This window comes from Triturus cristatus, chromosome 7, assembly GCF_964204655.1.
Source record: "Triturus cristatus chromosome 7, aTriCri1.1, whole genome shotgun sequence".
NCBI classification, from domain to species: domain Eukaryota; kingdom Metazoa; phylum Chordata; class Amphibia; order Caudata; family Salamandridae; genus Triturus; species Triturus cristatus.
The window spans coordinates 771,438,218-771,460,561 of NC_140590.1; the positions used below are offsets into that span (position 1 = coordinate 771,438,218).

The 22,344-nt window shown below is 43.1% G+C and overlaps 1 protein-coding gene across 2 annotated transcripts in view; it reads right to left on the reverse strand.

The window, feature by feature from the left end:
- Nucleotides 1-22,344, reverse strand: part of RFNG (RFNG O-fucosylpeptide 3-beta-N-acetylglucosaminyltransferase) — a 142,567-nt gene that overhangs the window by 29,412 nt on the left and 90,811 nt on the right. For both annotated transcript variants that reach the window (XM_085617562.1, XM_085617563.1), the window contains 3 exons: nucleotides 21,774-21,822; nucleotides 20,890-20,992; nucleotides 46-199 (listed from right to left, as the gene is read on the reverse strand). In XM_085617562.1, the coding sequence (XP_085473688.1) occupies nucleotides 46-199; nucleotides 20,890-20,992; nucleotides 21,774-21,822 (306 nt within the window). The remainder of the gene's footprint in view (nucleotides 1-45; nucleotides 200-20,889; nucleotides 20,993-21,773; nucleotides 21,823-22,344) is intronic.

Below are 22,344 nucleotides of genomic sequence, written 5' to 3' on the forward strand. Positions count from 1 at the left end.
GCAGGTTGAGGGACAAATTGACGATGGAGAGATCCCTACACTTACGGATCCATCACTCTTCACTCGCTCAATAGCTTCAATGGGATGATCGAGACTGGGACGTCCAAGATATACGTCCTGGTTGTGGGAAAAAGATGCCAACAGGTTCCGAAGGGAGAACAAGTTCACGTAATTGTCATCATCCACATGGCAGAACCACCTAAGGGGAAGGCACACAGTATGCAATTTAACCAATGACAAATTAAACACCTCAAGAAACTGATGACACAAGGAACATGTAAAGTGTAAATCTGAAGAATGGCGCAGTATTACTGAAAAGCAGCACAAACTTGCCTGAGCCCCTAATGAGTTCTATTAAGTGGCGAGTTTCCTGCAACGTGGCATAATCAAGAATAGAGGACCAGAGTGTTTGCGTATATGGAACACACACCACATCAGCATATAAAAGCCAACAACTAGCAAGACAACATACAATCTCAATACAGATCACAACCTTGTTCATCCTCCTCATTACCAAGACCTGGGGATGTGACTCTGCCAGCACCTTTGTGTCCTAAACATTTCATCAATCCCACCCCAACTCAGGAGGAAACCATACAAGGCATAACCACCCACACCTCTCTGCTGTCACAGATAGCATTGCTCAAACTCTGGAGACAAAAGACGCTTTAATAACACCTGGTCCTCAAACTACCAACAAAACCAACTTTTAGAAATTGTAAAAACCCTGGTGCAAAAACATCTCCATTTCTCAAAGAAACAAAAGGGAAACGTCAGGAAGAGATCTTCAACTCAAAAATGTATTTCTCTAATAAAACAAACTGCAGTAAGTTCATGGGACCTTTTCAAGTCTGGGCAAGAATAAATCACGCTTCAGTGCACAGCTTCAGCTATACCTCAAACATAGGAACTGCACAGCTCCCCAACTACTTCTTTAAGAACCCCCCCAAATGAGGCCAGATGACTAGTTTCACGCGGATTCACCTTATTCACCAATCTTTAATTACTATATTAAACCTTTGATTGACCTTGTACAATAACACCACCTCAAATTCAACTCCCATGTAGACAAATGACAAATACACCAAAGAGTCACAGAATGTACCAACAATTTGAAAACTTAAGAGAAAGTCTCACACACACTGGAGGTATGAGGGGGAATAACCACCTCAAATTCAACAACTCTAAAACAGAATCGCTGCTTTGGAGCCTAGCACTCCTCGTCACAATAATAGCAACGCTGTGCTCTGTCTACCTTCTGTGGGATGCAGACCTCAGTCTCAATAAGTAGGACCAGTAGAAACAACTTTCATCCACCAAATCATACTCCCACGAAAAACTCTCCTGCTCACCCTTTCACAGCAGAAGTATGGAATTCTTCTAGCCTACTACCCAGGACATATTTGTTCGGGTTAAAGACAACAATTTTTCATATTTATTTTATACACTGAACAGGTAGGTCAAACCCAGTTTGGCACAAACTCTTTTACTTTCCAATTCTCTTAGCAAATAGAGTGAGCTGCTAGCTCAGCTTACATTACTCACAGTGGTTTCAGTATAGAAATGTGTACACATGCAAGACTCAACAGTTCTGATGGATATCTCCAACAGCAGAGTCCCCACCTTAGACCAACCCTCAGGCACCAGACTGGATCTCGAGATGTTTCCATAGAAGAGCTCCCACATGCACTAGGGGCGTCTGGTGGCTCTGCTGTGGCTTCACTCTGCTCTGGAAGGGAAGAAGCTGAGCCACATATAAGGGGCACCACTATGGCAGGCACCAATTCCTTTCTCACTGGGCCTTTGGACACAGATCTGGAATTCTGCACCAAATTCCGTTGTTTTCCAACAACTTCCAAAACAGTTCCACAGTGTGCTAAAGGACAATGTTCCCACAGAAAAGGACAGGTTTCAAGCCATGCTGCGACTACTAAGTCACAGCTTCAAGTCGCGACCTGTACTCCGTCATGGAGTAGCTGCCGTGATATTCACCTTCGTGTCTGAAGTAATCTGGTAAGTCGAAGTCCCAATGCAAGCATAAGAAAGTGAAGCAGGCTACTCCGACTCCAAAGAAAAGGCTCAAGGGAGCGTCACTATGCAAGTCTCACTCCTCCGAGATCTTCGGCCATGGAACCAATTCCTCAGTTGGTCCTGATGCACCCTTAATGTCCCAGGCCATCGTCTACCCCACAGCAAATTTAGGCTATGCTGTAAGTTTTCAGTGCACTTCTGGCTCAGTCTGGTGTCCCTTTGGGCCTTGCAGAACCGCAGCGGCCACCAGTCAGGATACTGCTGGCAGGTTCCTCCCCGGTGACCTCTACCCATGGGACCATTTACTCAGACTATACAGACTTTACCTTCAGCTCCATGGCCCCGGCTGGTGCCAATGCCACCACCAGCGTCAGAGAATGATCCACTGAAGACACCAATGTCAGACCCTGAACCAATGCCTGCCCGAGCTCGACCAATGCCCTACAAAATTACAAAAGTGTAACCGGTCATCATACACTGTGCCTCTACCACATTACAACTACACCGGAGGCTCCATTATCTTCTTGGTGCAGACTCTATCTTATGAAAGGATGTTGGTGAGGACTATGGTAAAGATAGTTTGCTCCCCTGTATTATACTGGTGATGACATATCTTGATTTAAATGGGCTTGATGCCTCTTCTGAGACAGTTCTACTTGCCAGATGGGCCACCAAGTCAGCTGAGGTACGAGAATTACTGCTGCTCTCCATTGAGGCCAAAACAAATGTGTTGCCAGAACCTTTGCAGTCCGGGCCAGCAACATGCAAGTCCCTACTTTCATTTAATGATGCCCTCACAGATACTCTGATAGATACTTAGCCAAAACCATGTTCTTGCCTGCTTGTTAATAGCCAGGTGGATAGGCAGTATTGATCAGCACAGGTGACCCAGATTTCATCATGAAGCACCCCACTCCAGACAGCCTTATTGTGCAAGCTTCCACCGGTAAAGTTAATCCAAACTCCTTTCCAACCCCTCCTCTGGATAGGGAAACCAAGAGGATTTATTGTTCTGGTAAGCGCATGTCCAATTCCACCAGCCTACACTGTCATCTGTAAATGCAGAATACCCAGCTGCACATGCCTTTTGGGACATGGCTAGTGAGATCATGCCGGAGATCTCAGAAGTTCTTAATGCCTCTTTGGACCGAACGTGGCAAAGTAGGTTATCAGCGCAGGCCTATATTCCATGGATTGCCTGGGAAAGGCGGTCAGTACTAGTGTTGTTCTTCATAGACATACCTGGGGGGTGTCCACTAGATTCTCCAGCGACACACTGCCCTCCCTAAGGGACATGCTCTTCTATGGGTCCAGCTTCTTTGGAGATAAGGTAGAGTCTGCTTGGGCACATTTTAAAGACAGCAGAGCTACAAAATATTCCTTGGGGCTCATAAGTACCAAAAGTTTAGAGGCTGTTCCAGAGTGGTTGGCATGTAGACAGACATTCTCCAGCCAGTGACGTGGCAGACTATCTAGTCCCTTTAAGGTCATAGGCGTAGATCTGGAAGGCAGTGTGGGCCAACATCACCTCTTGCAACAGCCAACAAATTGCTTTAGTTCGCCTTTACTGGTGCAAGCCCAACAGGTGGAGGTCAGGATTAATCATTTCCTCTTGGGTTGGTGATCCATTATGTCTGACAGATGGGTCTTCCATATTGTTCAAAATAGTTATGACCCGCCTATTCTCTCCTCCATGCCCAATATCCCTCCCATACCAGAACGAATTTCGGAGGAGCATTTGTCCATCCACCTAGTGGTGCACAGAAATATTATATGACACATGGTTATATTATAAAGTGAGGAGTCTGCAGTAAGCGTGGCCAGAGAGAGCGCTGCAAGTAACTTGTTCCTTGAAGCTACTTGTAAGGTTTGTTAAAGTGTCCCTCATTATATAGAAATACACACACAAGCTTGACAGCGTGATTGGTTTATTGCTGGCATTCTTTCATATTAAAGATGTACACAAGAAACTTGAATATTTTGTTAAACTATTGAACAATTTTAGATACCATTTCACTGAGGCATCATTTTGTAAAACATGTTTGATGCATGCCCATTTTTTATAAATAATAAGAGAACCAGTGTAAAACCAATATGAGCACCATGAAACTAAACTATAGGATGAACTTCTAAAAATAAATACATTTTAACAAACAAGCACATATGTAGACATAGGTCCTTGCTTTGGTGAAGAATTAGGACTTTCAGGAATTCAAGAGTTTAAAGAAGTAGGCCTGGAACCGCTAATTGCTAGCAAACTTTTGTGAATTTGTTTGCTTGAGCAAAAAAAAAAAACACATGTATATTTGCTCATGCAAAATGTGCCAGCTGCTGCACATTCAGTTTAATACTCTCCTTTTCTCCCCGCCATCGAAAATGTATACTCCCATCCTAGTCGGAAGTAAACTTCCAAAACTTTCCAACGTGACAAGAGATTGGAGAGGAGGTCTTGAACATAATTGATGTTGATTCACCAAAACGTGAGGGATAGCGTACGTGACATCACACACCCTGTGACCGCAATGACATCACAGGAAGTGATTCCATATGACATGTGAAACAGAATTCTCGCAAGAAGAAATGTCACAACCTCAACACTAATGACATTAGATTAATTCAAATGGCTAAGGTTTCATAATAACCGCATGATCAATATAGCAGCAAAACACAGATAAATGTTTATTTTAGACACCATCTATATTTTAATTAGGGTGCTGAAATGATTTGCCAAGGGAGCAGTACTAATTTCCCTTTGTCTTACATTAAAAATGATGTGTTCATTTGAAGAGGATATAGTGCCTCAAAATACATAATGCTAGGGTCCTAAATTATTCATATCACACACTATCATGCTTTATTGGTTCTCCTAATGTATACCTCAACGAAAAACATGTTGATGACTCAAGAGGCGAGGCAAAAAAGAAATATAAAAAAAAATAGTAGTTATGTCAACGTGCATTAATTGATCAGGCGACAGGGCCTATTTGGTTGTAAATGCATGTCTGCGGCCAAATTTACCCCCCTTACGTCTGCCAGTTCAGAAAGGGAGGATTCCTGGCAGGCGGTAGCTCTTGTATGGAAGCGGAGATCTCCGCCACAAGTACGGAGTTCTTTGCATCTGTAAGTCCCAGTCAAGTGTTAGGATTTAGGGCATTCCTGGCTGTTGTAAGGCATGGTTTGCCCTGGAAGTTTGTAAACTGTAAAGTAGTACATTTGTGGACATCCACAAACTTTTACTCAGGCTAGAAATGGCAGATTTTTTTTTTAACTCAGACAGCGCTGGCATGAATCCATTCTAGGGTGGAAAGGGGAATGGGTCACCTCCAAATTTGATAGAGGTGTAGGGGAAGGGGTTGCACCGCAATGATAGATATTTTCCCTTTGGAGAAAAAAGAAAGAGAAAAATATCGAATTACACACAAGAGAATCCATTCCATCTGTGGAGCATTCTCTGCCAAGCATAACTCTGTAAATGGGGAGTGGATGCCAAACTTACAAACCATATGCTATCCCAAAGTATCCACATAGAAAAGTGAGCCAGCAGCTGCTTTGATTCCATTTTTCAATTGGAAATTGTGAAATCCTAAAAATCGTAAAACTACACTCAGACACAGGTTTAAAAATCGGAGTCCAACTTTTTTGTGAAGCAGCACACATGTTGAATATGAACTATGCAACTGGCTTAAATTATTTATTTTTTTAATACATTTTGATTTATGTTCATTTGCAAAGGACTATTACTTGTGCGAAGTGCAGAGTTGAAAGTTTTGTTCATACACATTGTTCTTGTAAATACAATAACAAAATATGGCATTAACTAATTAAAAGAAATGAGTGGGTATGTTGCGTTCATTTATTTAATCACAAATGTGTCCATGGCACTGCTGAATGTATTTATATTTTACAGAACCTAATGGCCAATGTCCCAAATTCAGTGAAAGCCGCGAAAGGTAAACAGTGCTCATCAGGACGCGGTTTAACTTCTGTTCTTGGCACTGATTTTGCCGCCTCGGTGGCTAGGAGCCCCAAAGGGAGTGTTCAGAGGGTTGCAGCGGTTACCACTGATAATCCCTCAACTAAGCCCTAGTATTGGTTTGGATTAGGTAGAACACATTTTCATATTTATTTTGTCCACTGGACATGTAAACTCAAACCCCTTCAGCACAAATCCTTTGTCTGCTAATTTACACTGTGCAATTTGGTTGAGAAAGAAGAGGGTATGCTGCAATGAAAAGACATGCATCTACATATACAAGATGTTCGGAATTGTAAATATAGTTCATTACTGCAAAGCCCTAACTAGTCGGGTGGATACACTAATCAAATACAAGGAGGTGTAAACTCAGATGGCATTACTGATAGTCAATCGCGTTAGCAAAATTTAACAAGGAATGGCTATTTCTAAACCTCCCGGAAGGCTCCTTAATTATATGCAAATACATGCTGAAGAAAGAAAGTAAGGTTGCGGTTTTCAAAATAACTTGTAACCAAATACTATTTGCAATTTGAATAAAAATGGGAAAATGTCAGAGGCAGTTTTGATAAACTATTGCGCAATTTTAAAGAACATCTTTATGTACAATTTCTCTAAGGCATTAACTAATAAACCAATACTGATACATGGCATCAATAAAAAAAAAAAAGTAATAAACCATCAATTAGGGTAAATAGCTACACATTGTAAGTAAGGGACCCATTGTTAAAGAAATTCCAATACACCACTGCAAATGTTATGACCTTGCATTGGTGCAGATGTACCACTTGAAAGAATTCACAAAAGTTCAAAGCGTAGGCTTAGAAACTACAATACTAAAACGTATCTGAGAATTCCATGTTGGCACTGGTCATATGAAATCCTGCAGCAAATTAAAACAGGTTTCTTTAATCTCCAGCGGAAAAATATTTCCCGCACTGATAAACTCTTTTCCCTACACCACACCTTATTTTTGGAAGGGGAGATCGCTACCAGCAGGGGCGGCTGGTGACATTTGAAAGTGGTGAGGCGTAAAATGATTGGCATACTGCACCGTTGCGAGCGAGCCCGAACCACCATAAGGGGGGTTCGTTGCGATTCTCTTCCCGTGAAAAGTTTGAAAAAAAGAGAAGAAAAATGGTGCATTTTCAAGCAAATTTGAGAAAGCAGGAAGGTTAATGAAGCAATTGTGAAAGTGCCTCTGTGAACTGTCACTTTTCTCTTTACCTATCGCTCTTCCAGAATTCACCACCTTCACCTGTAAGTGGCTGCGAGCTGCTCTATCGGCGTCACTCTTTTCCAGTGACACTCTCACTTTCCCATCATCTAAGTATCCCTTCCTACCTTATCTCTTTCGCTATCTCAGCATCTCCCCTCCTCTGTCACTGGCTGGGTGCTGCTGACACTGCCCGGTGACTGTCTCTTGCTGCCCCTTCCATTGTCTCACAACCCCATGCTCTCCTCTCCCTATCTTGCTATCTCTTCCTATCTTGTTGCGGTCACATCCATCTTGCTTGCTATCCCTCCCTGCATCTCAGCAGGCGCGGTGCGTCCATTGGGGTGTTGGGGCGTTGCCCCCCCGCCCACTCCCGTAGCTCCCTCAGCGTCTCTGAACTTAGTTTACTTAAGTTCAGAGACGCCGAGGGAGAACGGACAATGCATGTCAGTCAGCATGACTTCGGACCGTGGGCGGTCCGGTGTCATGTTGACTGACATGCATTGTCTGACCAGGCAGGGACAGGCAGCACTGCAGCACAAGTGCGCATGAGTGGGGACGGTGCGCAAATTTTTCACCCGTGCCCAGTCATGCGAACTTGTGTTTTCACTGACTTGCGCATGCCCATTAGGAGCCCCTCGGTCCCCTAATGGGCAGGCGGCGGGCAAAGAGTAAGCTGTGCCCTCAGCCAATCCTGGAACTGCAGCAGCGCCAGGATTGGCTGAGGGGTTGCCACTCTAGTGCAGTTGAACTCAAGAGGCGCCATTGCCAACGCGGAGCAGAGGCGGTCAGGTAAAAGTTCTTGTCTTAATTTTATGCTCCCTCGGCCCCCCAGCCCCGCGCGCCCCCCCCCCCCCTCGCGAGATGTGCTCTGTCTCAAGTCACTGCTTGAGTCCGTTCCCCTACTTTCTTAAACATGCCTCCCCCAAGGCGGAATTTGCCAAGGGGCAAGGCCGATGGTTAAGGCTCGGCGTTTGGGGACGGGCGAAACGGGCAGAGAAGGAAAAGAACTCTGTCTTTTCCTTCGTGCCCAAAGAAGACAAGGACAGTGTCAAGTTCTCCCGCTGCTGGCAGCTGGCCCCCCCTCCTTTGTTCCCCCTCTTCCCTCTCTGTCTCGCTCCTCCTCATGTAGTTAAAAACTGGTCCGAAACTTCAAGAAACAGGTATTACCTCCTCTTTCCTCCTTTTGTTTATTTGCTTCCTTGTGAAATGGATCCAAAAAAGAAAAAAACAATTGCTGGAAACGTAGTCTTTTGCTGACATTTTTCAATTTCTAAGTGCAGCCTCAGGGTAGAGAGAAATAAAACATTCAAAATATGAAAAATAACTAACTAACTAAAGCAAGGTGGCCATATTGATTTATTCACACCTAAACACATTAGCGCCACATTAGTGTTTGCCAGTGAAGCCCTACTTTTGTCACCTCCTCGCTCTTTGAACAACCATGTTTTCCCTGGGTGGGAAAGAACACTATTCCTGGAGGTACTGAAATACCTGCTTGTTGGATGCATGCATTGGAAAACAAAATGCATACTGCGGCTCTGTATTCACAAACGTGGTCTTTTGAAACCATTCTGCTTTCGATTTGTAATGATATAAGCAATGGGCATTAGGTCAGCTCCTTTACTCTCACACGTTCCTTTCTGCACCCTCGTTCCCTTATGTCACGGTTTCCTTCTCTTTCTATTCCCCGGTTAACTGATTTTTCTCTCTTGCTCTTGCTCTGGGGGTGAAGGCCGATGATGAGAAATACGCCCCGGACCGGACGTCGGACCTTAAAAGAGTATAATTACAACAATATCTCAGCAGGAATTATTGGATTATTTACAGTTGTATGTACAAGACATTACAAAACACACAGAAAGAACAAGAGGCTTCAAATAATTTGATTAATGCGCCCATAGGCGTCATATATTTGGAGAAGATTAATGAAAATATAAACAAATTGAAACAGCACTATTTGGTCTAAATACCAAAACAACCCTAAAGAAGAAAGTGTACAATGTGCTCGTGACAATGGAGTGACGGCGCAAGTGACAACGTGAAGAAAACCATAGCAAGAGGCGCAAAACAGTAATTACAGAATATGTACAAGATGAAAGGTTCGAAACATCAAATTTTTCAATTGTTCATTTGATAGTTTTCAAAATTATTAGAGAACCAAAAGATCAAGGGGCGCCAGAAGGAGTTAAAGCTGATGGGTACAGGTCGACGACGTTTCGATCCTATTAGGATCATCCTCAGGACCAGGGTCGCAAATTTCAGGGAGTGCTGAGGCACAGGAAAGGGGGGCTCAGTTGTAGAGGGTTCCGGGTGGACGGGTGAGTAGATCACATAACGTCCCGGTAGAATTTCAGTGGAGACACGAGTGAATATATCGTATCTGTTGTAGAGGGTACCGGGTAGACAGGTGAGCAGATCACATATCGTCCGGGAGGATATACAGTGGAGACACAAGTCAATTTGGCGTCTCGCTAACAGGAGCGGAGCTGGGGAGCCAGGGAAGGGGCACGAAGGAAAGCTTCAATACTTTTGAATGAGCAGGTCAGGGGAGTCAGGGTCTAATGATTACACGAAGGTACACCAAACCGCCACGGACGTGTGCGGTACTCGAACGCTGCCTGAAAAGACCTTAAAAGAGTGGCAGCGCTAAGCGCCCACCACCTGCAATCACCGGTACATATTAGGCACTATATAATAGAGTCTAGAGATAGTTCATCCGATTCTTGTGTGAGATGTGCTCCGTCGGACTCGTAACTACTTGTCATTTGCTATGACGGGGGAATGGAGGTGCGGAGACAGAGAAAGACGCGGGAGGAAGGTATCCCTGTGCCCTTAGCCAATCCTGGTGCTGCTGCAGCGCCAGGATTGGCTGAGGACACAGCTTACTCTTCGCCCGCCGCCTGCCCATTAGGAGACCGAGGGGCTCCTAATGGGCATGCGCAAGTCAGTAAAAATACAAGTGCGCATGACTGGGCACGGGCGAAAAATTCACGCACCGTCCCCACTCATGCGCACTTATGCTGCAGTGCTGCCTGTCCCTGCCTGGTCTGACAATTCATGTCAGTCAACATGATACTGGACCGCCCACGGTCCGAAGTCATGCTGACTGACATGACTGACATGCATTGTCAGTTCTCCCTCGGTGTCTCTGAACTTAAGTAAACTAAGTTCAGAGACGCAGAGGGAGCTGCTAGTGTGGGCAGAAGGGGCAACGCCCCAATGGACGCACCGCGCCTGGCTACCAGTTAGGAGTACATTTTTGATTTTTCCATGGTAGGAATGGGTTGAAGAGGAGCTGGTGAATGATTTTAACAAGTAAGGTTGTGGGTGTGCACAAACTCACAGGTCAGTCCAGCCCTGGAACTGCCGCTTCCACAAACTTCCAGCCCCTTGCAAGCAAATGTGCTCACAGTAAAATCTTCATGTGAGTAAATCCTTTTAGGAGACTAAAACCACCAGTTGCAAGCGTACGCCATGCTGACATGCGTAAATAGCTTTGAGAATCAGGTCTATATTGACAGTGAAAAGATGCTGTAGTGTCTTTTTCACTATTATGGTAAACAAGGAAATCGATGCACAATGAAGAATTGTGCAAGAATTGCACAACGTGCTCAAGTGGAGAAGATCAAAGTGTGAGTGGTCTTGTTGATCCGAGTCGGTAACCTGGGAACTTGACCGCAAATATAATCTGAGTTTACTTAGAACATTTTGTGAAATCAAGTGAATATTTAAAAGTAAATTTATCAAAGCATTTCACAAGATGCTTCCCAAGAAAATAAATAGACAGTAATTAGACAGTTAGAATAATGAAATATCCTGATTTTTACTATTGCTGGCATACTCGGGGGTCTGTGGCGACCAAAAAACTGACCTTTTAAAAGAAGCCATTCGTAAATCGAGTCTGTAACTATTCAAATATTTGACAGAAATAGAATCCTGGTAGGTTTAGCATTTGATATAAACAAGCATTGGCACAGCCAATAGGTCTCGCCTTTGGGACCTTTTAAAGCCATGCATCACATTATCCATAATATTATCTTAGCTATTAAAGACATCAAAGTTTGTGGTAAATCATCTATGATATGAATTATGCGGTGTGAATCTGTGTATTGTTGAACTGCGTGGAATAGAATTGGGTGGCGTTGTGTTGAATTATGTGGAGTTTAATTATATGGAACGTAATTATGTGGTAGGAGTTGGGCTAATTTATATGCAGTGGCATTGGGTGGAATGATGTGGAGTGGACAGGGACAAGAAACTACATGGCACACAATCATGTGTGGGAATCAGGTTTCACCAATATTTATCATCTGTGTAATTGCCAAGTCAAGTGCCTTGATTTGCTTTGATCGTATTAAAATCCATGTTTCCATCATACTTCAGATTTACAAAAAAGCCTCCATGTCGTAAGAATAAACCAGCAATCTGACAGAAGGCGTAACCACTAACCTCAATGTTAAAAGAAGAGAGAGCAAGTTGGCAGAAGACATAACCCGTAATTTGACCGTAGCCTTTTAACGTATGGCAGATGCGACGAGATGAAAAAGTCATTTTTATTGCTCATTCACCTTCTGAACTCCATCATGGTTATTTTGGGGTGCTGCAGTGCCTTCCACAGTCCCGCTTCCCGCGCCTATGTATCCTCTATTTTCAGTGGTAACGTACGCACATGCATTATTTATGTCCTGCGTGGTTAGGATAGGAGCAAGTACCAGGTTGCAGGAGACTGGAAGAGCAATTTAAAAAGTTTTGCAGAGGCCAGTAAGGGATACTCACTGGCAGACACAGGTAAAACTGCCTGTCTCGCTACTTCAGCCCAGTGAGCCGAAGATATTTATGCTCTGTAAAGAGGGTGCATATGTTTTGTCCCTCAAGACTACAGAGCCCGCCGGCACAGGGCCACAGTCGGTGTCACAGAAAAGGCATGCAGTGCACATGCATGATCACGTGTGTGCTGAGGAGGGGTTAAAAAAACCTACAGAACTTGCTATGAACTTGAGGCAGGTGCACTTGCACTGCAGACACATGTAGGGGGCTTTTTTTCCATTCCAACACGTCTCTGCACAAACAGGTCAGTAGTGGCGTTAAAGTTGGCCCCGGTGAAACATTACTTTAGTCCTAGCTTTTTAGCCAAATTCTGGGACTTGCAGTTTCTATTCTTTCAAGATTCTAAGTATGGGCTTTGATGAAAGCTAAGGCTGTTTGAAGAGGTGACATAGATGCCATGGTACTAATAAATATTTTGATACACAAAACCATATTGTGTCCCTGTTTAGACACGATTACAAAAGGAATGGCGTCCCACCCTAAACCGTGGTAGATTTGGAGATAATGAGAAAGATTATCGGAGCGAAGAAGATTGTAAGATGCAGCAAATTCTGAAACATATTGTTTTCGAACAAATCGTAACACACTTACATGCCATCCCAACTTGCCGCTCACATACAGTGTGAACTTGATCCAGAGAGAGCCTTTCCAGCACTTAAGTCCACTGCCAGACGTTTTGTAATGCAGCTTCTACAGATTGTATCAAGTCACGTTTACATAACAGAAATTCAAGATTATGGTTTATTCTCAGAAGACAATAGTATTCGACACTACACATTACGTATCAGGTTACTTAATAGTAATATCTTGGTGTAACCGTTAACTTAGTAAACAAGACCTAACTTATGCTAAGGGACAAGGCCTAGGCCTTCACGCACACACTAGTGTGAGGCTGGGTCTAAAATATGCCAGACCTACTGGCTTTGCCAGTGCTTGATATCACTTACAGTGACTTGATGTTTCCATCTATGCTCTCACTCATTCATCTGTACACATAATTCTCAGTCAACATCCATGCAGTCAGCCAATCATCTTGGCTGACACATTATTAAAAGTGCCTGACTGCATCCATCCACCTTACCAAAGAGCATGAATGCTGACTTTGAGAAAATAGACTAATTCTGCAATCTCTTTTGAGCTATTGATATGCTCCACAAAACAGACAACCATTCGTAGTCCTGAGTACAAATAGACCAGATATTGGAGTCTCCATTCAACAAAGAAAGCTCTGATCATTTGGCTCGGATGAATTACGAGGTCACCATGGCAACATCTGTACCCCTTGCATGGACAAGAGACATTGCCCAGACATTGATCGAAATCGGCAGCACTGAACAAACAAATGAGCAGATCTTCAAACATGCTTTACAGAAACAAACAATACACTTTTGCGCTTGTAGACTTAGCAGTACAAGTCCAGTGACAGAAGAACAAGCTGGATGGCTGTCTGCAACACAGTGAGCCTCATGCGAATGATATTAAAACAATCATTGGCACAGCCAACAGGTCTCGCCTTTGGGACCTTATAAGCGATTAGCCAGATGTTTTGGTTTGGCCTTTGTTTTAAGCTATGTTTAGGCTTTCCTGTTTTCAGTTTCTATTTTTGGTAAATTCTGGTGGGGTTTTTTCCAGTGTTTTCAAGGGATTTCAATACGTTAAAAAACAGTAGTTATCAGTGGTTACACATTTTTGAACCATTATAAACAACAGAAACAGTGTTTTTCCGGTGTTTATGGAACATTTTGTTTTTATTATCGCTTGCTTTCTGCACTGATAGTGCAAGGTATATAGACAGTGTATGTATAGTGTATATGAGGTCCAAATAGATTTTTGAAAATTACACTTATTGTAGTACACCATAGAATACATCTTCAGTGAGTCTTTGGTCATGTGTGCTCGCTCTTTCTTTCCCATGTAAACTTCTGTGAAAAGGCCCTCTCAACATTGGCACTTGAGAAGGGCAACACCAAAACAATGTGTTAACTCTGGCTACTGACATAGCTTTCCATTACAATATTGGCGCACTTGAAGATTGCAATTCTCAGGGCAGGTTCTGCAACAATTGCATTGAGATAGGCGCTTATGCCCTCAGAGTTATGGTAGTGGTAAAAAATGAAGCAGCACTTTTGAAACTACAGAGGGAATTCCCCTTTATGGAAGGGATCTAGAACTTGTACAGAGTACCGCAGTGAGGTTTCATTGCCATTGGTGGTGATGAGACATTTCTATGCATCATTGCAAGCCATTTCTGATACATTGTAAAATAATAGTTCCTGAATTGCTCTTCATCTTTGCTTTGCTTACCAAGTAGCAAGCACTCTAACATGGAACATGTTGCAGTGCCAAAGTCACTAAAGGTGTCGCCAAGCCTACTCTCCAGGAGATGTTTCACATCTACACCAATTATGCTGAACACTTGGCAGAAAAGGGTGTTTTCAGACTCTAGTTTTTTTTATTATTTCCACTACATCAGTTATGTTTCCCTGTAAAAATCTAAGAATGCAGGAGAGTGTACTTTTTTTCGCATCACTATCAATATGCGACCAAAGATCCTAACATTACTTGCCTTTGGCATCATCACTCAGCAAAAATTCTGTAAATCATTGCCACATGGATAATATAGCATTCATAGCCCCTTGGACTGAGAACCATCAGCTAAGGGACACAGTTGGCATGACTCTTTCTCTGATGCCACACAAAGCATGAAATGATAAATATTTGCGTTTTAGTTCCTGTGCATAAGACATCAGTGCACCAGAATGGACTAAAAAGTCAATAGCATTCCTCATTAACTCTGAAGATTGTAAAGATGATTTCAGCATACCATCTAACAAGTGGCAAGGATATCTTACAGGGAAGCACTTCAGCTCAGGTATCAATTTTGACAGGTCATCACAGAAACTTTTCAAGTGACACTGCGTTCCGTGTTTTCCAAATGTCTGGTGTCATGTTTTCAACACTACTCGAAATGCTTGGTGATAGCGCTCTTTTCACATATACTTGTTACTATACCTTGCATTGAATGTTTAAAGCCTGAGGTGTTGGCAATTTACCTACTATCAACACTGATTCACTAGATACTGGGGGCTAATGTATTAAAGGTTTTTACCCATTCTCTGTGGGTAAATGTGATGACACATATTAGGAAAGAGCCTTATGAAACCAGCCATTTTACCTATCAGTGAAAGAATCAAACGCAGCCAAAATATCAAATATGATTTTGATATTTCTTGATTCTCTACAGTTTATAAAATAATTAAACAAGACCTAAAACATGCTTCTAAACCCTGCATCTTTAGACCAACGACCACACAACTGAAAAAAAAGCAAAAAGAAGAAGAAACAATATTTTAGTTGCATCCCTAAACAACAAAACTCAAGCAGAACAATGTTAGCCTAGGCTTTCTTACTGCTAGCTTGTATAACAAAGTTACATTGTATTGGCCCCTTCAGGAAGAAAAAAAATGACTCTTTCACTCTCTTGAATGGCATTTAGTTTGTGGTTGTGCAGGTGTTTTTTCAGTGTTTATATGTTTTCACTGGTGAGGGCTATTTCTCTTTCAGTGGGGTTTTATCAGTTATTATAGATTTAAACCTAAAACCGGACAGCTTAGCTATGTTGTAGAGCAGTGTCGCTGATGTGCAGCTTTGTAATGTTGAGCTGGCTTTGTGTTGATGTTTTAGTTACTGCTGATATAGTGCATCAATTATGTTGAAGTTGTGCTTGGTTGGTACTGAATTGCTGTTGTGGTATGGCTGTGCTGGTGCTGATGTGGTGCTGATGTCGGGCTGTACTGCTGGTGTTGTAGTGATGCTGATGTGGAGCAGCGCTGATGCTGAGGTGGTGCAGTGTTGGTCCTGATTTGCTTTTGAATTTTGGGTGCGTTGGTGTTGGTGCATGGATGCTGGGTGGAACTGCGCTGATGCGGAGATGGTGCTGTGTTGTGCTGTGCTGTATTGATGTTGAGGGGTTAGTGCACTGGAGCGGAGGTGGTGCTGTGCTTTTGCCGTTTTGGTGCTGCACGGTTAGTGGTGCATTGATGATGTTGAGCTGTGTTGGTGCTTATGTGGTGCTGTGGTGGTGTTTATTTGCTGCTGTGCTGGTGCCGATGTGTTGCAAAGTGATGCTGAGGTGGTGTTTAGTGATGTTGAGGTGTTACTGAGTGATGCTGTGGTGCAGTTTATTGATACCGATGTGTGAGAGTGATGCTGATTTTGCTCTGTGTGATACGTTGGTGTTGTGTTGGTGTTTAGGTGGTGCTGAGTGGTACAGAATCACACGACTTTTAGCAGAAGCCAGGATGATGTCCGGTTCAAAGTGAGCAGCACTTACCACTATGCTACATCCCTTTCGCAGTGACTGCATGCTGACTGATACACAGAACGAACATGTTGCATGCAAAATGTGGGTATATCGCGTATGCAGTCTACCAAGATTACTGCATAGTGACCGGTACAAGGGGCCGGGTGAAGAGCAAAATGGCGCGCATTGCCTGGTTACTGCAGGTCGAGTAGTACACCAACATCACAGATGTATATTGCAGACGTGTGTGCCTGGGCATTATTCTGTTATTACTGCATGCTGAATGGCGGAGTTCACATGTAAAGTGGGACCTGGGTTCCAAGGTGGTACAAAATCACACAACTTTGAGCAGAAGCCAGGATGCCCCGGTTTAAAGTCAGCAGCGCTTACCACTATGCTACATCTCTTTCGCACTGACTTGATGCTGACTGATACACAAAATGAACATGTGGCATGCAAAACGTGGGTATATCGCGTGTGCAGTCTACCAAGATTACTGCACAGTGACCAGTACAAGGGGCTGTGTTATCCCATTATGTTTGCAGCTACCCAAAAACTAAATTAGTATTATCAAAGAAGAAATACACTTTTTGTTGCAATACGATTCGAACTTTGTTTTTTTTTAAGAACAAAAACATTGTTTTTATGCTGGTTCGTGTAGCTATGTGAATAAATCCCACTGTATTAGCAATTGTTTTGGAGGAAAAAAGAAGCCTGAAGGTCTGCTGTAGTGTGAAACATTAGCATGTTCCCTACAGCTACAAAAGGAAACCAAGACGAGCTAATTGTGTGTAAATAAGCCTCGATGTAAAGATCCTAATCTATGTGTCAGCAGCATCTGTGAGATGCAGATCAGTAACTTAAAAACAACGTGCAAAAACAACTGTAGGTTACAGCTAAAAAGGTACAAAAAACAAGAAACGGGACCCACACGTAAAAGGATTTTAAAATTTACAATTGATTTTATGGATGCCACACAGGCCCTAAAGTACATGGGACTACATTTATTTTATAAAAGCGTTCCAGTATGTTTATAGAAAACCAGGATTGAATCCAGATTCCAGGCATTCAGATTATGTAGTGGTATTTTACATATAGGAAGAGCGCACTGGTAAATACAAGCTAATATTTGCGGGTGCTTAGCACTAGCACCATATAATCAACATAACAGCTTCTGCTCCAGTCCCGAGCACATGTATTTTTAGAGAATCCTAAAAAAATGTAAAGTATGTGCCCAAAATCACACGTTGTAGAGCAAATTTTAAAACTGGAACGTGTTCCAGGGTGGTACAGAATCACATGACTTTGAGCAGAAGTCAGGATTGTGTCCCGGTTCAAAGTCAGTAGCGCTTACCACTAGGCCAGATCCTTTTCACAGTGACTGCATGCTGACTGATACACAAAACAAGCATGTGGGATGCAAAACGTGTTGGCGTGTGCAGTCTACCAATATTACTGCATAGTGACCGGTACAAGGGGCCGTGTGAAGAGCAGGATGGTGTGCATTGCCTGGTTACTGCAGGTCGAGTAGTACACCAACATCACAGACATACATTGCAAACGTGTGCGCCTAGGCAATGTTCTGTTATTACTGCATGCTGATTGGCGGAGAAAAATTAACACATTTAGCGCAGAAACTGTTCACATGTTTGCTTTACTTTTATTACAGCATTGTGGCTGGCACACTGCATTTTGATTCAAAGGGTAGAGCGCTGTGAATTTTAAAGTTTTTTTTCCGTATGCCCAGTGACACGAAAGCAAACGCGAATCCCTAAAGCTGCTGCCTGATAAGATTCCCGGAACATTATTTGTTACAAATTCAACACTGAAAGCTCGTAAGTCACCAACACAAAGGAGCTGCCTCGATTTGCGATACCAGGGGCCGATTTCCCTTAATCTGTTTGTGGAGAGCATGTGAGGGCATAATACTAATCAGTGCTAAAATCATCACAACACAAATGCAAACATTAAAAGACACCGGTCACCTCAAAAAAAAATTCCGTGCACGAGCAAATTAGGAAAGACACCAACACCAAAAACTGAAAAAAAATTCAAAGCCAATACTTCTCCACACTAGTGGTACGATTAAAACAAAATGTGCTCCCTAAAGCTGACGCCTAATAAGACTTACGGAACATTATTACAAATTCAACACTAAAAGCTCACAGATCACCAACGCGAAGGAACTGCCTCGCTACTTCCGTGCAGCGTGATCGCTAACGGGGGCCCCCCTCTCCTGGTGACAACAACCCGTACCTGCACGGAAGGGATTTGCGGTACCGGGGGCCTGTTTCCCTTAAACTGATTGTGGAAAGCTTGTGGATGAATAAATCAGTGCTAAAATCATCGCAACACAAATGCAAACATTAAAACTCACCATGCACGGAAGGGATTTGTGACACCAGTGGGGCCGGTTTACCTTAAACTGATTGTGGAGAGCATGTGGGGGCATAATGCTAATAGGTGCTAAAATCATCGCAACGCAAATGCAAACATTAAAACTCACCGTTCACCCCACCCCCCCAAAAAAAAATACCATGCACAAACAAATTAAGAACATCATAAACGAAAAATAGTTCCAAGACAAATACTTCAGCACACTACTGGCAGGTTTACAGTAGTTAGGCAGTGCTGCATAGGCGTTCCCAAACAAATAAAGGAGGAACTAAAAGACAGATTAACAGGTCAAAAGCAAAAGATTTAAGCTGACAAGCAACCAAGCCAATAGGTGGCAATAGGCGTAGTTTCACCACTGATACGGATTACTGGATGTCTCAGAGACAGCGCATGCGCGCTGCCTAGGCGAGACCTAAAAAAACAACAGAGCGTCAAAACAGCATATGTTACAGTGATGAAAGGATATGCCACATAAATCAGCAGAAGAGTGAGCCTCATGTGCAGCTCAGTCGGCGAGCCAATGAACAGCAATTAAAAAAACGCCCAAGTCCCCAATTTGGAAACCACATTGGGAGGAAGCTGTGGGCCACTGAGGGTGTGTGCAATGCAGCAAAACCCCATGCAGCAGAGTAACATGAAGCAAGGAAGGTCCCCACGGGGTAAAGGCACCGGAACAGAGATGGAAAAAGGCTCTCCAAGAGCGGGCGCAAAACGTGGCTAGTTGGGGAAGGGGGTGCCTGAGGGGAAATGAAGGGGGAACCAAAGAGCCCCTGCAAGAGAAGCTGGTGAAGGACAAAAAAACAGAAGCAGTAAATAAAACTCTGTCATGAAAACACCTGCGGCAGGTCTGGCGGCCACTGCACAGTGTTAGAGTAAGCAAAAGAAAAGGTTCAATTAAACTGACTTACAGCAGTGCAAATATCCAAATGCATTATTAGTTCAGATATACTGGGCAATCAGCTCCCTCAGTCACGCGCGCTGCTTCCCTGGGACCTGCATTCGTTCACCCCAGCACAGACCTGCACTTACAGTATTGTTCGCTTCCTGCACTGCCCGATCACAGTCCACTGCGGTTACCCTTAAAGTTAATTTAGAGAAGCGGACGAGCATGTTCGGAAACCGGAGCCTGCGCAATGAGAGGGATGCAGGGAGTGGTGAAAGGAAAGAGGCAGGCTCTACCACGTACAGCTTAGCGGCCATGGTGGGAAAGAGACTACCAAGAGATCCGTCAATGAACTGCGTCACAGAAAGGAATGCTGCTAATGAGCTAACGGGCAGATCGACATGAATGAGCAGAGTGGAGAAGAAGAAGAAGAAACCGACACAGACTGGTTTGTGGGAGGGTTAAGACACAGACATGCATAAGTGTGTGCAAATTAAAAGTACATTGCGCGGAGCGCGCTTGCGCCTCAACAAATTGAGAGCAGTGCTTGATTACACTGAAGAGCAGCGCCGTCAGGTGCAATGCTAAGTGGGAAGTGCTCGGTGGCAATGTAAAATGAAAAAAAGTTCTGGACATACAATACCAGGAGTGGAAGAAGACAAATCCTGGGGCGATCCGTGGGAGTCAACAATTGAGACAAAAGGGGGAAAGGCAGGAACTATTATCCAATTAGAAGCAACGTTTTTTAAATGACAGACACAAGCCAGCCAATCAGAAGCTGGCTACAAGCCCACAGACTAAATACAGCATATGAAGAGACCACGCATGCGCGGTCTAGGCTAGACCTAAAACAGTGCCATAACCAGAGCTTTGCTAGAATTCTAACCATAATATTACATGAGCCTTGGCATAATCTAGATGAATGTTATCAGAGCTCCGATACGAAAATGTCACCTAGCTGCATGGCATTAAAATGGACAGGTGGAGTTTTAGTACAGGGCAAGTAGATTTATGAAGCATTTCATCCCTTGGACAAGTAGCTATTTGATAAAGTTACTCACCCCTGGGCCCTGCTCAAATAAGAACAGTCCAGCTGCAATCGCCTGGGCAGGTCACATCCCCCCCCTTAAAGAACACAAGGAACTCCAAATCAGTTTCAAACCAATTAGGCCTCTTAAGTAAGGCACTGCTTCTAGAGAACCAGGCAGAATTAGGGTGAGACACAAGTAACCCATTTGCTGAAAGGTCTAGCTTACTTTCTGTCCGATTCAATGAACTTGTCATATTCCACAGCCATCTTGCAGCAGAGAGCTTGTCGAGTGTGCATGGTCGAGCAGTTGGTGTTTATCACTTGAATTCCTGAAAACATAAATAAAAACAAAATCAATTTTTTTTTTAAAAAAGAGATAAAATTAAAAGATTGGATTTGTATTTCAACTACTAATTAGACTCTCAAAGGCTAGCGTGAATCGGATTACTAGTCTGTAATGGGACATAGCCCGAAACTGAGTAGTTTCTCCGATTCCCAACCCTAACGCATCGCCACAGATCTCTTGCCAGCAACACAACTTATTTCAGAGAAGTGGCTATAGACATTAAAAAGAAATTATATTAGGGTTCACAGGAAGATACACTGAAGTCTATTTTTACCACATTTTCGTCCACCAGCCAGTAACAGAAGTTATTCTACTCACAATCACACTGTACAGCTTTGTTTGTCTTGCTTTGAAGAAGATGCTTTCAACAGACGAGAGAATAACTCTGAAAGCTGGTGACGTGCAAACAAATAATCCACATGACATTAACCTGTGGGTTAAGTGACTCCCTGCAGGGTGCACAATATTGGGTGGGTGCAGGAGAATATCAATATATTTCTTTTCTACAAATGTTTTTATTGTTTGTTTTTCTTCCTTTACATCTCAAATATTTTAAAAAGCGCAATAATAACATTTATAACAGTAACAGGTTTCGCATGAGGTACATTTCAGAACGACCGTGCAGTTATTCTACTAATTGTAACAGTCAAGTGAGAACACTTCTCAACATTTCATACAGCCCCGGCATTTATGTCTTATCTACATACATGATGTATATTATAAGAGGATCTATGCCTCCTTTCCTTAGTAAACCAGTTCCCTACCTGCTCCTTGACGCAGATCTTGGTCTTCACCATCAGTAAATATGAATGTCTATAGAAAGTAAAAGATTAAGAAATGTAATACATTTCAATAAAGACTGATACAATACCTTACCAGTAAATAACAAAATCTACCAGACGTACTATAAAAGCACTATGCATTCAATGTAGTTCTATACATTAATAACACATTTGCACCAATGAGAACAGTATTTTCCCCTTTCTTAATCAGTAGTCTTAGATTTCAATTCCTAACATTTATTTTGTGCCCATTCCCAGTAGCAGTTATACAGCTGTATTCGGACCTCCGTGAATTTTAACTACATCAACGTCACTTGCTTAGCCACTGCATCGATACACAAAACTATATACAATACCTCCGCAGCTACAAAACACCACATTGACAACATTAAAATGTCAGAGAGTTATAGGGGTCATTTATGGAGCATGGGTAGGCGTATTTTTAGGGTTAAGTAGACGTGCGGCTAGTGTGGTGTTTCCGTGTTAGGGTTGACGTAGATGTACTGTGGACACAGTAGTGGTGATGTATCACTAACTCTAAACATACTCACTT